A 20,169-nucleotide genomic window follows, 5' to 3' on the forward strand; every position below is an offset into this window, starting at 1 on the left:
TAGACTGCGCAATATTTTTTTGTTAGAGCGCGTTGGTAGAAACTGAGCCTCTGGGCTTTGCTTATTACACACAGGGATGCGCATCACACAAACATGCCAAATATTAAAAACAAAAGGATTACAGTGTAAAAGAATATTATACATAAATATACTACACAAGTATAAAAATGTAACTTCGTTTACCTTCTAACTAAACGTTTAACTTCGCGCACGAGCAGATCGGTTTCTTCGCTTGAAAAGCGTTCAGCTTTTCCGCCAACAAATTCCACCATGTAAATAGCAATCCGCCATGGCGCGAGCGCATCTCGCTCTTAAAGGGAATGGGAGATGACACTCTGATTGGTTTATTGAACGTTACACCCATTACTCATTAAGAGAATAGGGACAACCCATTTCAAAAATGCGCCCCGGCGCACGGACCTTTTTTCCGTCGTTAAAATAGCAAAAGTGGATTTGGACACGCCCTGAGTGCACCTGCGCCGTGCGCTTTACACTTTGCGTTTAGATCGTTAAAATAGGGCCCATAGTGTTAGTTCCAGAAACTTTAACTAGCTTTAATGTAAACGAGGATATCAATATCAATATCATATCAATATTTACTAAATTTTGTGATTAATTTTCTCAAAATTCCCATGCCTTGCACAGTACCAGACGTTGCAGTGGCCACTGAGGCTAAATGCGGAAGAAGTCTTGAATAAAGTCCTTTCATATAACAGTTTTTTTTTCCAGCAAAGTTGTCAAGTGAAAGAATTTTCACTTGACAAAGATTTATCTGAAAGTTTTGAGAGAAGAAAAAAAAAAAAAAACTTTAAAAGGCCTTGAAGGCTTGAAGGTTTATAGACCAGAGAAATCTCTCAGCAATCGCTCAGCAACATTGTCGACAACACTGCTAAAAAAGTTGCCCCTTGTATCATCACCTTAAGGTTTTTTTTTGTTTGTTTTTTCTGCAACTAGCTAAATGCATTCATAAAAAACGGCTATTGAGGCATAATGTATACTTTTCAAAAAGGGATCTGAAATACATGTCATCATAACTTGAATAATATCTTTCTGTATTGCAATTTTAGGTATTCTATTGACCAAAATGCAGAAGGTGATGCACTATTCAGCATTGATGTTGACAGTGGACTTGTTACAACCACCAGGAGTCTAGACCGAGAGGAGGTAGCCTGGCACAACATCACAGTGATGGCTTCAGAGATTGGTATGTACTGCTCTCAGGCCAGAATCCTGTCTGTATTCATTGATTTTTTTTATTTTTATGTTGGTTTCTGATGAAAACACAGGGAACCATTTTACCAATGATATCTTCACTTTGAATCAAGCATTCTTCTTGAAGTTTGGACAGGCAACACCTTGTCCAAGAGGGAATCATAGGCTCTGAAGTCTAAATCATCGATACTGACCAAAACAAATGTCTCCTTGAAGGAGTGTTGCATTGTGGGATTGATGGTGAGGCTGCTGCTAGCATGCTGGTGTGGCTTTGAAGGTGGACGGGGTCAATCAATTTTTCTTCTCTTTTTCCTATTTGCTTCTTTTTTTTTAAACAGATGCTTATCTTAGCAATTATCTTTCCTCTACACTTTTCTTCACAATGGTGTTCAGCTAATGGGCTGAACTGCCCTCTGTTAACGCTTGCTGATAGTTAACTGATAAAGTTAGGTCACTGAAGTTAATCTCAGCTCCATCATATTGAACGATGTTTCCTGCACATGACTCCAAAATGGGTCTTATGTTTCCCACACCAATTTTAAATTCTTGTCATGCTTCAGTGAATCCCACGAGAGAAGCATGAATCATTTATTTCTCACTGTAAGGTTTTCAACATGGTAAATGTAAAAAAATATGTTATATCATAAGATATTTCTTCAGATTTATTTTTCACATTTTTGCCTTTAGTGTATAGGACAGTAGAGGCTTGACAGGAAGCAATTACATGTTAAAATCTTTAATTATTTTTCTCAAAATTATTGTGTGAAAATGATGATGGCGTCATTTCCACCCAAACAAAAATTTTTGCTTCAGTAAGGGTTTTTTTTTTTTTTTTTGGTAACACTTTACAGCAAGGTTTGATTTGTTAACATTAGTTAACTATATTAACTAATGGAACTCTATTGTAAAGTGTTACAGCTCCATACCCTCCCCCTCCCAACATTAGTGTTAACAAAGGAAACAATAAAGGGTCAGTGAAGAGTTTGAGCTGAAATATGAGATGTGATGTGTGCAGTAATTTTGTCAAATTATGCCAAAAATGTGAAAATATTATTTAATTGTTCATATTTGAGATACATGAAAAAGGGAAATTACCTGTAGCGAGACAAAAGAGTCAGTCCTTTTGTTCAATAAATGTTTAAAAAGTCATTTCCACAATATAGCATTTCACAGTGAAATTTTTCAGGAAATGAAAATGACAAAAACGACAATACACCTGTGATGTATTGTTGGATGTTATTGGACAAATAAACTAGTAAGAGTCTTAAAAGTTCACACAGACCCCAAAAGGGTCTCAATATCTCTGTATTGTAAATAAAACATGGTGTTCATCAGCATGTTCATGTTGCTGATTTAAGCTTCACACCTGATATGGCATGACTTCAATCATGTGAAATCCCTCATACATCAATCATTCATTGTTGTTTTGCCAGTTATTTTTAATTGTCCTGACAGAAAATATCCATGATTGAATACTTGTCATATTTGTTTTCCAGACAATCCAAATCTGGTGAGCTATGTACCAGTCACAGTCCAGGTCTTGGATGTAAATGACAATGCCCCCTATATTGCCACAGACAGCGCTCTGGTTGTGTGTGAAGGCTCCAAGGCAGGCCAGGTTAGTTATCGCCTCTCAGTCCTTTTCTCTGTGTGTCCCTATCATTCTTTTTCGACCTGTCAGCTCCCACCTGAACCCCTGAAACTGTTTTTCCTATCTGCACTTTTCTCCTGTCCTTTTCTCCTGCCCTATTATTTTCTCAAACCTTCTTTTTCATGCTTTAATTCTGTCTTTCAGTTCTCACATATGTATGAACCCACACACTCCCATGTACACAAACACTATGGACACATGCATAAATGAGAAACACATACGCTTCTTTTATGATATGTCTTACACCATCAAGGATGGATTTATCTGTGGCTCGACAGTCTTCGGAGGCTCTTAAACCTATAAATAATTCAGTGTGTACCAATGTATTCACTGGCAGATAGGAGTCCGCATCAAGCACACTAAGAATGGCTCGCAGGAAATGTTAATCATTGCACATTGAAATCTAGGCCCATGTGCAGCAATGCACAGCAGTGCAGCGGCATAGCCGTTATAGCTTTACCCTTGAATGAGATTACGATTTAAGTGGATGGACACACACAATTCACACACAGTGGGCGACAATGCATTTTTTTTTTTTTTTTTTTTTTTTTTGGTGATTAAATATCAAAGGTCCTCTACGGACATTTGTGTCTGCTGTGCTGGTGGTAAACTATAAAGGGTATTTGAAGGGTACATGATGAAAATTCTATCATCATTTACTCACCCTCATGTCGTTCCAAAGCCATAATAAGGTATTTTGGTCACAATTTAGATTAGGGTCCAATTCTCACTCTTAACTAACTATTAACTATGATTTTTGCCTTAATAAACTCCTAATTACTGCTTAGTAAGGTAGTTGTTAAGTTTAGGTATTGGGTAGGATTAAGGGATGTAGAAAATTATCAAGATGTAGGGGACTTTGTTTCTTCAGTAGAACACAAATGATGATTTTTAACTCCAACCGCTGCCATCTGTCAGTCAAATAATGGGAATGGGAACTTGGATCAATAAGAGTCGAAAAACCTTGCATAAACAAATCCAAATTAAACCCTGCGGCTCGTGACGACACATTGATGTCTTAAGACACGAAACGATCGGTTTGTGTGAGAAACCGCAAAGTATTTATATCATTTTTTACCTCTAAAACACCACTATGTCCAACTGCGTTCAGCACTCGCTTAAAAATCTTCATTTGTGTTCTACTGAAGAAACAAAGTCACCAACATCTTGGATGCGCTGGCGCTAAGCAGATAAACATCAAATTTTCATTTTTGGGTGAACTATCCCTTTAATATGTGAATTAAATTTACCAATATTTTTCATGAAACATGAAATGTTTCTGTCCCTCCATTAATAGTGCAGGTAACCAAAACTTTGAAGATCCAAAAAGGTCATAAAAGCATCATAAAATGAATCAATATAAATAGAGAGGTTTAATCCAAGTCTAAAGGTATGGTTAATTATTCTATCTGAAAGAAAGTGTGTGATTAATGTACATAGTTGTTTTGTTTTGGAGCCTTGCTTAATTAAAGTCTGCTTTTAAAGCAGCATAGAGCTTTTTATATTCTGCTTCATTCAAGCCAGTAACCCATTTACTGAGGCAGAGGTCCATTCATAAGTGTTGAAATGGGCTCTCATTTATTATGATTTTTAGTCTGCTCAAATTGGTCCATCTAACATCTAAATAAAATCCTCCTCCCAATTACTGAAATTCGTGATTGTAACTTTGTTAGATAATCAGGGCCTGCTGTCATGCTGTGGACCTTGATTAAGTGTTTCCACAGAGATAAGGCAGAACCACATTGCTTGTACTGGCATCAACTCACAGGAAGCTCTTTCCTTTTGATCTGCACTGCACTGATCCACAACAGTACGCTGCATGAAACCATGCACTGTAATTTGGGAAGAAAGCTGTAATGCAGTGACACTAGTGGTTTTCACACTCTTGCTTGGTCCAAACCCAAGTTCTATTCTACTCCCTTCTGCATGTAACAGCATGATTTATTTCATGTTACTTTAAGGTGTGTAATGTGTAGTATGTTTGCATCAATGAAACTGGAAAAATTACATGTGGTCTTGAAATCATCAGTAAGAATATGATTAAAACAGAGCAAGTTTGTGGTTGGTAGAATTTTTTCGAAAGAAAGTTTCTTATGCTCACTCAGAGGGCATTTAGTTGATTATTTGATACAGTGAAACAGTGATATTATGAAATATTATTACAATTTAATTCACTTTTGGTATTTTAATGTTTAAAGATGTAATATATTGCTGTAATATTATTGCCAATTTTTTATTTTTTTTTTTTTTCTGTTGCAGCCAGTAAAAATGTTGATGCAGGTAAATCGCTTATTGTTTAGTCCTGAAATATCCCTTTGGATTAACCAACAAAATGGAGACAAATGCAAGCTGCTCCCAGACATAGTTTATTGAGAAACAGGTTGCTATTAGCCTGGGTGCCAGCCTGAACCCCGCCCACAACATTTTTTGGACAGGAAGTTCAGTCTGGACTCGATCCATTGTGGAGTAATTATGCTCGGCTCCCAGAAGGCCGAGCCAATCAAATTGCCAGGGCGGGCTTTAATCGATGATGGACAGGCTATCTGCAGTTACGTAACCACCCACGTCATCAAAGACCGCTTGGGTTGAATTGGTTTTCACCAACGATGACTGCAGCTGGGGAAGTAAGATGTTTAGATTCCGCTATCATGTCTGTAATAAAAGAAATCGACAGCGCATTAATTTTAAAAGACGAACAAAGAACCGCAATTAAGGCATTTGTCGATGGGAAAGATGTGTTCGCCGTCCTTCCAACGGGATTCGGCAAAAGTTTAAGTACAAGTTCAACATACGTCACTTACTGCGTTGCTCTGATTGGTTGTAGGTCTATCCAATTGAGTGCAGAGTTTTGTTTTTTTTACTGGTTTTTAAGACACGCCCCATAATTCAAGTGCAATGGAGCAGTCGCTGATTGGTAAAGTCACCGCATCACTGCAGCTGTGGTTAGAAGCTCCAGTTGCTATAGAAACAGTCAATGTTCAAAGACGCACGCTTAGAACTGCGCATGCGCATTAGCTTGGTCCGGCCTGAAAAATGCATTTTTCATGAGTCGAACATTTAGAAACAAAATTTATGAGACATTTGTTGTCAGATTTCATTGGTGATAAGCTTGGCAAATGTTTTTGAGAATTTGATGTTTCCCCATTCAAAGAGATAGAAGCTGCACTTGCATGCCCGAGACGCATTTCAAAGATGGCCATCAAGTGAAATGACTTGACTTAAAGGGACTTTGATTATACTTTAATTAGTGTGAACAGTAGCTTGCAAAGGTGCATTATTATATGTAATTAATATCGGTTCACTTCCGCATATTAGAACAGGTTGATTTCATACCAATTTTGCAAGCGAACTACTGAAACACCAAACAAACTATCCAAACTCTGACATCACACCGACTCGAATCCACACCAGATGCTCTGATGTAAAAATGCCCTAGAGAAAGAAACCCCTGGTCTAACATGGGTCGTGCAGCACAGACAGGTGAAAGGCTTCAATAATTGGTCCAGACTCTGCATGAGGAGATTCCCACTTGCAGCTGATGTGCTAGCAGGAGCCAATTAGGTTAACAAGCTGACAAAACATCACGAGTTTGAGCAATGCTTCAAACCAGTTCTTTTCAATGACTGTGATCCAGACACCCAACTGGCCAAGAGGCTTTGGGTCAGCAGTCTGAAGTTAATGTCTTTCAAAAGTTGAGAGGAAGAAGAAGCCCAGGTGGTCCAATTACATTTCTGGGTTATAGAGAGTGACACAACCCGCTTCTCAGAGAAGCAAAAGCATCTGTTTTAGATATTTTTAGTGCCACTTATCATTCAACTTTAATTTTGGAGTAAGAAAGAGCTAAGCTTGAGCTTGTTTTCTCTTGTTCTGTTTGGTTTCTTTCTCCGTGTAGGTCATTCAGACCATCAGGGCTACAGACAAGGACAACTTTGCCAATGGACGGTTCACCTTTGCTCTACCAGACGACCTTCCAGCGAATCCAAACTTCACTCTGAAGGACAATGAAGGTAAAATACAAACAATAACAAAACTGCTCCCATAGGATTTGTTTTGGCTTGGTAAAACATCTAATTAGAAAAAGTTGGACGAGTCAAGCTTGTATTTTAGGAGTTGGTTACAAAAACAAATTCCATATTCAGTACTTAAGTTGTACACAGGCTCTCATGAAAGTCAAATAAGATCCAACTGATCTAAAGAGCCTCTCTGATGGCGTCTCTGTAATGGAATCTTTCTAATGTTTTCCAACTGATTTCTTGATGTTTGCTCAGGGCAAACCCTCAGTGCCTCTGCACAAACATATTTAGTATCCACATGTTGTCACACAGATCACCCACATTTTCTGCCTTCCCCTCCTCTTCTTGCACTTTTTTTAATATCGTTGCAAGGCCAACATTGCCGTTTCCCTGGAAACCAGGTCTGTTTATGTTAGCTCAAGGCTCCCTGGTGGAGACAGCCGGGCTGTAATGATTTCCTTCTAATGCTGGACTGCTGCTTCAGTGAATCAGGGCTGCAGGTGGACCGTTTGGAGTTTAACAGGACAATCAGGGAGATAAGAGGCAGATGCTAAAAGCCCAGAGTTCAGAGGATCCAGCACTTCAGAGCTTTATTTGAATTTGTATCCTGGCCATGGTCCCCCCCAGGTCGCTCCATCCTTAAATAATATCCCAGCGGATGGACCATTACAGACCATTTTACACATTGGGGGTTGGTGCACTCCTTGGAACACACTTGAGGAGCTCTCTGTTAAGCTTGCTGTGATTGGGTGGGTGTGTAGGGCTGTCATCCTTCATCACGTAGATGTTTCTCTCCTGCCACCGCAGTCATTATGCCAGCGTCCACACGACCATAGTGCTTGCCAGGATGAGGTGGAAAAAAAAATAGATGACGGAAATTCCCTCCGGAGGTGCACTTATTTTCCCCCTGGGAAATGGCAGCGAGTTCAATTGAATAATAATCATCTTGACTGTTATGTTTTTCAACATAGTTCATATTCTGAATCTAGGAAGCATTTGTAATGAAGCTCTCTACTGGTTCAGTAGAATGGGTTAGGGAATGCACAGTGCGCCCCATCCGCAAAGATAGCCTATGTCAAGTTTGACAGCATGCCATGGCTTTGGCAAGAGTGTTTCTGTTTATGTCATCTGGGATGGGACACATTACATCGAGAGGGTCCCTCCTGGGCCAATTCACTGCAGTTCTCTCTCAGGCCATTTATCTCCACCATTTAAACAATCACATTAAGTTATAACAGCTAGAATGATCAGGATTCATGCCAGAACTGCAGTATTGGCAGTATAAGTTGTTGTTTTTGTTGCTATTTCCTATTTATTTTTTGAATATTTTTTGCACTACGCATCTCACAGTGATGATTAATTATCCTCAGTACATGCATGATTCGCTCTCATGTGTTTTCACAGGGAAAGTGTTTACATAAATCAAAGCACTACTGTGAATTTCCCATCCATGTATAATTACAGACCACGTTTTCTATGTTTTTTGTAAAGATGCGCTAATGATCGTTCCACCCTCTGTTGTTTCATGTTCATTTTTTAATAGTGTTTGGACAGATTAAATGGAGTCTACCTGCAGGCCATTTTATAAAACCCCTACAGCATGAAATCAAAAATAAACGAGCTAAACCTAGGGGTCACTACATGAAGAGATGATTTATGCGTAAATATTTCAGAGATGCTAATTTTGGTAGTGTTAACCATAACCTTGAGTTTGAAATTTTTCCTTCCTGTAGTATCTAGTGCATGCACAATAGTTGCTGGTTCTGCATGAGTTAGACCCCTAAAGAGAAACAGCCCTGCATCCTCTGCATTGGTGTAGATTTGTTACGTGTAACAAACATAGGTAAGAGCTGTGCATGTAAACCTCACTTCCCTGATCTCAAGAGGCATTCAGGCGACTGACGCAAGAGACTGCTATCTTTAGCGCCCGACTCCCATGCCGGCAGACCCGGGTTTGAGTCCCGCTTAGAGCAGGCGGTTCGAACAGGAGGGGTTACATTGGAGCCGTGACCCAGATGGGAGTGAGGTTTAGGGGGGGTGAATGTAAGGGACATAGGCCGGTAAGAGCTGTGCATGTAAACCTCCCTCCTCTGATCTCAAGAGGCGCTCTAGCGACTGATGCTAGAGACTGCAATTTTTAGCCTCCTTATTAGAGCGCTCCACTCCTGTGCTGACGGACCAGGGTTTGAGTCCCGCTTAGAGTGGGCGGTTCGAACAGAAGGGGTTACATTGGAGCTGTGACCCGGATGGGAGTGAGGTTTAGGGTGGAGAGTGTAACGGACATAGGCTGGTAAGAGCTGTGTGTGTAAACTTCACTCCCCTGATCTCACTAGATGCTCTAGCGACTGACACTAGAGACTGCGGTCTGTAGCCTCCTTGTTAGAGTGCCCGACTCCCATGCCAGCGGACCTGGGTTTGAGTCCTGCTTAGAGCGGGTGGTTTGAACAGGAGGGGTTACATAGGGATGCTACAGGGCACACCAAAGAGACTAGTGAATAATATCACATTTTTCGGGCAATCACAGTTAAGGAATGTAATTGAAAACTGTTTTCATTCATAAAATGAAAGAATGTTATTTTCCTTTATAAATAAATCTTCAGTTACTTGGTTTCTTTCTCTCCAGCAGTTAAAATGTCTTTTGAAATCACTATATACTCCTTCATTTTTATGTATCTGACTTTATGTACTGTTTTTATTTTAAACTACGGATACATGATATTTCAGTATCTATCAGCAGATATTATGTTGTTTATTTCATTTTTTTAATCCATATCAGACATATTAAATTGTGCATTCTGATTTTCCCTATTTTTACATTTAGATTGCATTTGACTTCTAATGTTCAATTAAAGTTAATCTTTACAAACTCTAATAACTTTATAACATTTAAATATCTATGTCAAAAGAATATCAATTTCCATACTGTACATTATAATGTTGTGATGCTTAAATTCAGTTAGCTGATTCTAGTTTTTAGATTGATCATAGACATGAGGTGAAAAATGGAAGAGCCTGGATCAAAACCTAGTATATTGTTTGGATAGTTATTTAGCATACAAAAGATTGTGGTTAAATACTTCTATATAGTAAATACTCTGTGTAAGCAAGAACACCTTATGAGTTGAAACAGGCAATTTCTCCATAGGTGTAAACATGGTGCATTTGCATGGTATGATTGATATTAAAATGTCCCTACCAATGTTAAATCCAAATCCATGCTCAAGCTCTCCCAGTAGTTGATATTCAGAGGGAGACAGGGTTTGTCTTGCATCCCAAACCTCCTCAAACCCTCCCAAGCTGCAGAGTCAGAAGACACTATAGCTCAAACCACATTTGCAATGTGAAGAAGCTGCATGACCATGCATACACTGAGGTGCTTAGGACCTGCTTGTTGGTGTGTGCGTGCATATGTGAGAAAGGAAGGTAGCGACAGCTAGAAAGAAGGTGAAAAACCTTGCACAAGCCTCTCAAAAATGAGAAAAGTTGGAGCATGCACTGCAGGGAGTTAATAAAGCATGACGCTTTTGTCACTGTGTGGGGTTTACAGTCTGTCAGCACACCGGTGCTTCAACATTTCTGTTTGGGTGATATAGCAGAAAAGCAAATGTTTTTTTTTGTTTTTTGTTTTTTTAAAAATCAGACAGACATAGAAATGGACCAATGTGAATCAGAAAACATAAACTTACATGTATATGATAATTATTATTTATTGTTATCTGGTGCACTCAGCTTAAAATGCATTTATAAAACACTGACTGGCTGATTGGATGATCGGACTACTACGGTTCAAAATTTTGAGGTTTGAGATAATATTTTTTATATATATTTCTTTGAAATGAGTCACAAAGGCAGCATTTATTTGATCAAACTACATTTACTTAGTTTGTCAAGCTACTACTTACATCCTCATGGCAAAAAGGAACTAGGTTAATGATCATTTGGCTATAATTTCTTAGCCTAAATATATTGGCCTACTTTACTTATCAAACCAAAAACATTAAACAATCTCATTATTAATGAATGTAACTGTTTATTGAACATTGTTGTCTTTTATCATAGTGCTGTGGCTGTCGTTTTATAGCCACTGTCATTTCAACAGTGAAGAATCCAAAACCATATCAGACATCTTGAAAATGAAGTAACAGAATGCAATATTCAAAAAGCTGTTCTCCATTCTCGGAGGCAACTGTCGAGGATGGGGAGCGAATTGTTTTGTTGGCTTCTGTTGTACAGCGTCGTCATGCATGCAGCCAGCGAGAATAAACCTCTGCTCTCTCTGACAGATAGCAGCGCGAGCGTGTTGGCACGGAGGCAAGGCTTCAGCCAGGCAGAACAGGAGCTGTACCAGCTGCCTGTGGTTGTGTGGGATGGAGGAGAGCCCCTTCTCAGCAGCACCAGCACGGTTACGCTCAGGGTGTGTCCGTGCCAACGTGGGGCCAGAATGCCAGTGTGCAGGGCTCAAGCCTTCCTGTCCTCGGCCGGCCTCAGCACTGGAGCCCTCATTGCCATCCTGCTATGCGTGCTCATCCTCTTGGGTAAGATTGAAATCTCAAGAACCAAGAGAAGAGCTTCTTTTTTTTTCCCAATGAATTTGCCATCAGGGAAAGTGCAGAAGCATACAATGGGGTCCAAAGTTTTTAATCCACTAGTGTGCGCAGTTTATTTATTTATAAATTAAATTATCAGCATAAAAATTTGAATGAGTCTTAAATAGTTGCTCTATTTATGTTTTAAATATTTCTCTGTATTTTTTCACATTGTTTCCTTCTGGATTGATGGATGGATGGATGGATGGATGGATGGATGGATGGATGGATGGAGGATAACCAAGGTTTTCACCCTGCAGGAAGTGTGAAAACCCCCTCTCTCACTCTTGTCTGCTGACAAGGCCAAAATAGACACTTCTCAGGAATGTTGCACAACTGTGTGGGCTGAAACCAGGAACAACAATTATAACACGCACATACCTGAATTTAGATGCTCATTACCATTTACGGCAAAAAACACAATGCAGCTGATTTCGTCTGACCAGTGCATAATACTCAAACACAATAGCTCCATTCCAAAGTCTAGTAAGCTGCCTACCTGCTGTGTTGAAGATAACATATTTTGCAGGGCTTAGATTAAAGCAAGGATTAGGCCTTAGTTCAATTAGAACATTTAAGTAGCTTTTGTAAACATGCCTTAGAAAAACACATTACTGGTGTGCATCTTGAGACAAAAAAATGGCAAAAACAACAGTGCAAGTTGCTTTCAGTTAAAATGGCTTAAATATGCATTTTAGTCTGCATTATATATATACTACCGGTCAAAAGTTTTTGAACTTAAAAGTTTTTTAATGTTTTTAAAAGAAGTCTCTTCTGCTCACCAAGGCTTCATTTATGTGATCCAAAATACAGCAAAAACGTCTCAGGTTACGCATGTAACCATGGTTCCCTGAGAACAGGGAACGAGACTCTACGCTGACTGCGCTATGGGGAACGTCCCCCGTGACCAGTGTTCGAAATGCCAAAAATCACAGCACTCCAATCCTATTGACCGGCGACAGCCTATCATGTCAAATGGCGTGAACCGTGATGTATAAAGGGAGCGCCTGGGGAAACAGCCGGCATCTTCTTGTCTTTGAGGGACTGTTAGCAGGCATCCCGAAGCATGGCATGAAAGCACAGAGTCTCGTTCCCTGTTCTCAGGGAACCATGGTTACATGCGTAACCTGAGACGTTCCCTCTCGAAAGGGAACTTCAACTCTGCGCTGACTGCGCTATGGGGAACGATATACCCACGGCGCCATGCTAGAGGAGAATGCCGGCCCAAAATGTCTGGACACACATCTGGCAGTTCCAGGGAAAGCCAGGAGCAGAACTCCAAGGCTGTCAGTGAAAGTATTCCCTACGGCCAACGGCCCAAGCTGAGCTTAAAGAGGCCTTCCGCAAAAGCCTATCAAGGCTGCTCGAGCATCTGGAACCAACAACCAGAGAAGGTGGTCCCTTTAAGGGAATGTGGCCAAGAGTCCAAAGGAACCTCGGCCAATCACTAGGGGGGGAAAGAGTTCACCCCCGCAGCTACCAAGGAGGCCTAGCTAAATTTAGCGATCACCAAACCTGGCCTGGCAAACCTTGTCTGATATACAGAATGTCCAAGCGTAAACTCCCAGAGGAGAGCAGGAAGGAGCGACTGCTGAAGGCAGTAAGCAACTCAAACCCACACGCAGAGATGGGCATCCAGGAGAGCGGAACTCAGCTGAATGCTAAAAAACCTCGTATGAGGGGAGTACAACCACTCATCCTAGGATCTACTCAGCCACTGACAAAGTGCTGAGGAGGCTGTGCGCTAAAGAGACCCCGATCCAGGGGAGCACAAACCAGCCTGGTGGCCAGTCTAACAGGAGACTTCACAGAAGTCTACAACCAATAACCGGCTTAGGGAGCTAAACACAATTACACAGTTAACCCCGAAGGGAGGTACGAAGCTCATCCTAACAGACAGACCGCACTGTGGGCACATAGTCATGGAGGCTGGGAAAAAAGGGCCTACAACATAACCAGAGTTCATAAGAATGAACTAAACATCTCCAGAGAAACTTAGTGCAGGCGGTGGTAACCCAGGATGGCCTGTAAGGCCAAAACCCGTAACATGTCAAGCTGGAAGCATGACCACCTAGTAATAAGCAGCTGTAAGTGCCCACGAGACAGCCCGTCCAACACAATCCAATGAGCAGTGCACTTGGTAAAGCTCCTTTCTACTCTTTAAGCAAGAGGAGTACAACATACACCATCATGTGCTAAACATGGCCACATGGGCCTATAACCTCAGCAGACACGTGGCATCAGCTCGTGGCAGTGTTATCAAGGTTCAGGCTAAACAGACCGACTACAAAAGGAGGTCATTAATCAACCCGAGCCCCGGCTAGCCAGCGACACAAATCCCTTTGCTGTCATAGGAAAAAACCTTAAAAAGGTAAATGCCAGCATGCTCACAGGAGGCCCTTAAGGCCTACTCTTCACACACTGCATCAGCTAGCGGCTACTAAAGTTCTAGGAGCAGAATAGAACCAAGAAACAGACAGGGTAACTATTTAGCTCGACTAGAGCTAAAGGAAATAAATGCACCAAAAGAACTCAGTAAAACACCTTTTACTCTCTAAGCGAGAGGAGTACCATGCCAAACAAAGGAAGGCCCGTAAGAGGCCTATGACCTTATAAAACACACGGCGATAGCTAGTGCGACTATAACTCACCCATAGGGGAGAGGCATACAGAAAGCCATACAAGCTGTGTCAACATGCTAAGTTTAACACTGAAAGAAGGCCCCAATGGGGGCCAACAACTTCCATGTACACCTGGAAACAACCGGGTAATGCATGACTCAATCATGGAATGATACCAGTACATGACCAGCCCAGCTGGGCCAACAGGAAGCTACAAGAGAGGCCTGGAAAGGCCTGCTGCTTAAAGTACCATGTGGCACCAGCCCGTGGCCATAACAGGGCCCAAGCTCAAAGAAGAGCCAGTTTACAACCTTAGATGACAATTTGAGGGAACTAGCTACACAACCTGAGCCTAGGCGCACACATTCCAACAGGCAATGTAAATATGCTACAAAGCGTGAGCAAACCGGAATCGTAGACCAACAGTGCTGTATTCCAAAAACGAGCTGCATAACAGAGAGGCTATAACAAATAGCCAACAATCAACCAGCAATGAAACCCAGCTGCTGCGGTACAAACGACCGGGAGAGGTCGGGGCAAAAAATTATTTGCTACACTCAACCTGAGTGTGCAATCCAGCAGGTGATGCACTCAGTGAAACACAAACCCTAACCGGGGAATACTACAAAAAAACACCACGTTCATAGATAGAGGCTAAACAAAGCCTGCTATCACAGAAACAGGTGTAACCTGTGGCAGCACAAACAAGCTCACATAACATGCCTGCATATAAAATATGAAGGGGAAATCTGGGCAAAAGACGGCCAGCAACTCCCTCAGGTGGAGGCCAGAACTAGGACTATACAACCGCAGGGGGGTAGTCATAACAGGGGTGATGTAAACAAACAAACACCTAACCTAGTTCTAGCCAAGCCGCTAGCTAAGGCCTATATGAGACCAAGCTACACTCGGGCTTCATATTCCCAAAAACACAGAGAAGTAAAGCAACGCAAGCGACAGCATTAGATGGCCGAAAAACCCCAGCCAATCAAACAAATATCTGAAATAGCGAATGCTAGTTCTAGCTATAAACACAGTATCAGCCGAGAAGCTACACAAACGCCGAAGGCTAAGCAGCAAAGCGGCCATAAACGGCCTGCCTGTAAACAGCCAGCCTATCATTCAGTTATTTGCCCAAATAACCCCTTAACAACGAGATCAATGACAACTATATGCACAGGAAAAGCAAGGTCTATATTGGAAATAAAGATGGACCTGGCTTACCTCCTGCGGCTCATAGAACGCAGATTCCCCCTCGTTTCATCCACACGGAAGGAACAATCCAAAGTTCTTTAAGCCCAAAAGCACTTTCAAGCCAGACGGCGGGCCGTCAGAAATTTACATGACTGTAAAGCATATAGCATATAGATGTCGAGAATGCTACCGGGAGGTGAAGGAAGAGCGAGGGCGAGAGAAAGCCCTCGCGAGAGAGGAGATCGATTACCAGAGCTGCTGGCGCCGATCCTCGATCACCTCCCTCAGATCTTGCTTCTTCCTTCTTGCATCCTGCCGTCTCTGCGACTTACTCCGGGAAGGAGGAGGCGCATGAGCTGCGACACTATCCCTCTGGGCCTGCCTCTGAGCCTTGGCTCGAGACGGCCCGGGACCTCCCGGCTGTCTGGGCCCAGAGCTGGATCTGAGCAAATGCAAGATCTAAAAGCCGCGGAGCGCGCCTTCGCCTCCCTGAACTTCTCAACCACCGCCTGCACGGAGGTGCCGAAAAGTTCAGTTGGCGAAACCGGGGCATTGAGGAGAGAACTTTTTTCTTTCTCCCTGACGTCCACGCAGTTAAGCCACAGATGTCGCTCAGAGCGAGATCCGTGGTTCGGCGCAACTCCGTGACCGCCTCAGCGGAAAGACCTTGGCCCTGATCCAGATCCGTGAGCAGATCAGCCTGGTACGCGAGTAGCACCACCATAGTGTGCAACGCCGCACCAGCCTGACCTGCAGATGGCAGGGCCGGAGCTTTTAGTGTTGGTGCACTCCCTGTAGCGAGATAGTTCGCAAATGTCTCGTCTACAGGTGGCATCGACACATACCCATGCTGGCCCAATCCCTCAACATCAGTAAAGTTAGCTCACTGATGTTGATGAATTCAGGCCGAAAATGGGTTCTTCCATGCCCTCTCGATCTCAAAATGGAGATCGGGAAGGAATGGAAGGCTTGCCGGAGTTACCGGGTTAAGGGTAGAAAGAAACCAATCGTCTAACCTGCCGCGAGTGGGTTCCCTCCTCACGCACTCCCAGGGCAGCTGCAGTCTGCTCGAGGCGCATTCCATAACCTCGAGTAACTCCGAGAAGGCTGCGCAGGGTGGCCTAGTGGGAGCAGCGGCCATCCCACCTCGGCCATCTCCTGCTCTCTGGGGCTTTGAGCAAAGAGAGCACTCGCTCCTGGGTCTGAGGATGTCAAAGACAGAACATCATCATTATCCCCCAGAAGCGCGTCCTCGTCAGTCGCTTCGGCATGAGAAAGATTAACACCTCTCTCAAATTCCTCAGCGAGCTCCACCTGCAAGCCCCATGATTTCATCCACCGCTCTGCTTCAGCACAAGCGGGGCCGGAACCACCAGGCAATGGTGATGACACCTCTCCCCTCGAGAAGAGGGCCAAACGAGAACGGAGCATTTTCATGGGTAAACAAACCATGGCACGAAAAGACAAAATGATGTCGGCTGTTTCCCCAGGCGCTCCCTTTATACGTCACGGTTCGCGCCGTTTGACGTGATAGGCTGTCGCCGGCCAATAGCATTGGAGTGTTGTGATTTTTGGCATTTCGAACACGGGTCACGGGGGACGTTCCCTATAGCGCAGTCAGCGCAGAGTTGAAGTTCCCTTTTCGAAAGGGAACAGTAATTTTGTGAAATATTATTAAAATTTAAAATAACTGTTTTCTATTTGAATATATTTTAAAATGCAGTTTATTTCTGTGTTGGCAAACCTGGATTTTCAGCATCATGAATCCAATTTTTTTTTTTTTTTGTAGTGGTAAAATATAGTCTCCTTTGCCCTTCACTTGAGGTTAATTATTTGTGGCACATTGATTTAAGCATTCCAAATCATATATATAAATAATATGTGTGTGTGACCCTGTACCACAAAACCAGTCATAAGTCACACAGCTGTATTTGTAGCAATAGCCAACAATAAATTGTATGGGTCAAAGTAATTTATTTTTTCTTTTATTCCAAAAATCATTAGGATATTAAGTAAAGATCATTTTACGTGAAGATATTTTGTAAATTTCCTACCATAAATATATCAAAAATGTATTTTTGTGAGTGGATACTGGATATGTAAGGACTTCATTTGGACAACTTTAAAGGCAATTGTCTCAATATTTAGATTTAGATTTTTTTTTATTATTATTATTATTTTGCACCCTCAGATTGCAGATTTTCAAATAGTTGTATCTCTGCCAAATATTGTCCTATCCTAATGACCATACATACAAAAAATTGACCCTTATGACTGGTTTTGTGGTCCTATATTTATATATATATAGTAACAAAATTATTGTTAGTGTATACATATATATGTATATATTGATATTGTTATATTTTGCATTTTAATTTTAGTAAAAATTAAATGTCTGAAATATTTTCTTAAATGTTTGAAATATTTTCTTAGAAAATAACAGAAATAAAATAAGTTTAAGTTGGTTTTTTTTAATATATTTGAAGTAATGTTGTTTTATGGTTTTAGTTTTAGTTAACTATGAAACTCCTACTCATGAGGGTCCATTTCATTTAGTATGCTTTCTTAAAAGGTAGCTGCCTACTATATGTATGCAGTAAGGCAGCTCACTAGTTTTTAAAACAGGGCTAATCTGTTCAATGAAGAGGCTCATGGCTATTTATAGCAAAACATCATAGATTTCACATCAGAACATGAGTGATTAGGTGATTATTTACCCAGACAAAGCTTTTCCCTGTATGAAAATGTCAGCAGGCAGATGGCTTCACTCCCATGCGATACGTCGCAAGCTCACAATAGTAGTAAAGCTAATTCACATCACCATTTACATGGACGAACAAACTGAGCTTGTGTCTCCTCTCTTGTAGCCATCGTGGTTCTGTTTGTCACCCTGCGTAGCAAGAAGAGCAAAAAGGAGCCTCTGATCATCTCGTCGGAGGATATCAGAGAGAACGTAGTCACGTACGATGACGAGGGGGGAGGCGAGGAAGACACAGAGGCCTTTGACATAGCAGCGCTGAGGAACCCCGCAGCAGCCGAGGAGATGAGAATGAGGAAGGACCTGCAGTCGGAGGTGTGGAGGGCAATGGGTACGGAGGCTCTCAGCCCGTCATTGACCGTCATGGATGAGGACATCCATGAGGTGATTAAGCTCAAGGTGGTCGAGGCGGACCGGGACACAAGCGGCCCTCCGTACGATTCTCTTCAGACATATGCTTACGAGGGCCGTGGCTCCCCATCTGGTTCCATCAGCTCTCTGGACCTGCCGGAGCTTCAGTCGGAGCTGGACCTCAGTGAGGTAGAAAACTGGGGCCCTGAGGTGCAAATACTTAGCAGAGTCTTTCAAGAGAAAGGCCAGCAGCACGCCCCCTAATGGCTGTGCATGTTCCGTCAACCAGAAGTTGTGTGTCGTTTCCCTGATGTCTGGTCAAATGGGACCGCAGTGAAGACTGAAGTTTTTTTGTCATCCAGTTTTACTGTGGGATTATTTGACTGTTGTTTTTCACTGGCCTCTACAAGTGGAAGTTGATTTTTGAATAAAAAGTTTAAAATTGAGAAAAAAATGAGAACTCAAAAAGGAAGCTATTTTCCCTGGTGTATATTTTCTATTGCTTAATAAAATTCATGATTCCAGATAAGTAAAACATGGCTCTATTGCATATGCTTCAAAGGCGTCCAATTCAATATCCCGGCTGGTTTGTGATGACATCTTTCATACTACTACACTGATCATTTTCCTTCTCAAAATAGAAATTTGATTTGTTTTCACAGCCTATAGTGTTTAAGTTTCCGTTTTTCACCCGATATGAATGTGCCCTTCTATTCTAGATCGACATTGAACATAGTGTGCAACATTTAGTATAAATCACCTCTGTCAAAAGCAAGAAAATAACTTATTATAATTCTCATGAGCAGAGAGAGTTTTAATTGGATAACAACGGCATTCTGTGAAAGATAATTGGATTCAAATGCTTGAGTGGGCACCTTTTATTACTTTCCTAGGACTTATAAATCAACTGTGAAAGTCTGTGTTGCAATCCAGTCCTGATCAATTCCCACGAGGCTCACAACACGCAGATAAAGAGCCCACAGACTGCTTTAATAGCCAGCGTAATGATGATGATGACTTGAGAGCGTCAACACGACGGCCGCTTTTACTGATCTAAATGTGCTCGGCCGTCACAAGTAGTGTTGGATTGTTTAGGAGGACGACTTTTTGAATACTGAAGGAGTTTCAAAAGTAGGATCATTTCCTCTGACAGCAGCATTAGCTAATTAGTAAGCCTATTCCGGAAACATACCTACTGACAGCAAAATCAATTACTTTAAAAAGACAATTGGTTAAAATGATAAGATGGGAACCTTGTTTTTGACAGGCTAACATGTGCTGGCTTGTCTTGCTTTCTCAAGACTAAAGTGTTTGAGGTAACTCATTCCCCCAAAGTAAGTCTATCAAGATTCATATCATCAAGTTCACCTATTGTGGTGTTTTAATAGTCTCAAATAGTGAAATTAACCATTTAAGTGAAGATGCAACTAAACTATTTTTATATATTTAGAATTTTATATTTAGATTTTTTATGTTACTCATTTATTTAGGTGAGGAATGAGAATATAGGTAAAATATAATAGAAATATGTTTGTGTGTACGTGTACACATACAGTATACATATATATGTGTACACTAACAATATTTTTGTTACTTAAATCTCATTTATCACATAAAAAAGAATAATATATAATATATATGAAGAGTCTAGTTCCAAAATGCAATAACTCCATTTTGATTAATTTGAGTAAAAAGGTGTTTTCTTTATCAAGAAAGTGACAAGATGAAAACCAAAACTTTCACATAGCATCTTTTAGTTATAAAAACTTTAAAAATTCAAATC

At 41.4% G+C, this 20,169-nt stretch overlaps 1 protein-coding gene across 1 annotated transcript in view; it reads left to right on the plus strand.

Moving 5' to 3' along the window:
* The window catches only part of cdh18a (cadherin 18, type 2a), a 55,454-nt gene extending 36,804 nt beyond the window's left edge, over window positions 1-18,650 (plus strand). The window contains exons 7-11 of the mRNA XM_067364070.1: window positions 1,068-1,204; window positions 2,709-2,830; window positions 6,756-6,870; window positions 11,160-11,411; window positions 18,145-18,650. Of these exons, the coding sequence (XP_067220171.1) occupies window positions 1,068-1,204; window positions 2,709-2,830; window positions 6,756-6,870; window positions 11,160-11,411; window positions 18,145-18,650 (1,132 nt within the window). The remainder of the gene's footprint in view (window positions 1-1,067; window positions 1,205-2,708; window positions 2,831-6,755; window positions 6,871-11,159; window positions 11,412-18,144) is intronic.
* The last annotated feature ends 1,519 nt before the right edge of the window (window positions 18,651-20,169 follow it).

This window comes from Chanodichthys erythropterus, chromosome 16 (genome assembly GCF_024489055.1).
Source record: "Chanodichthys erythropterus isolate Z2021 chromosome 16, ASM2448905v1, whole genome shotgun sequence".
NCBI lineage: Eukaryota > Metazoa > Chordata > Actinopteri > Cypriniformes > Xenocyprididae > Chanodichthys > Chanodichthys erythropterus.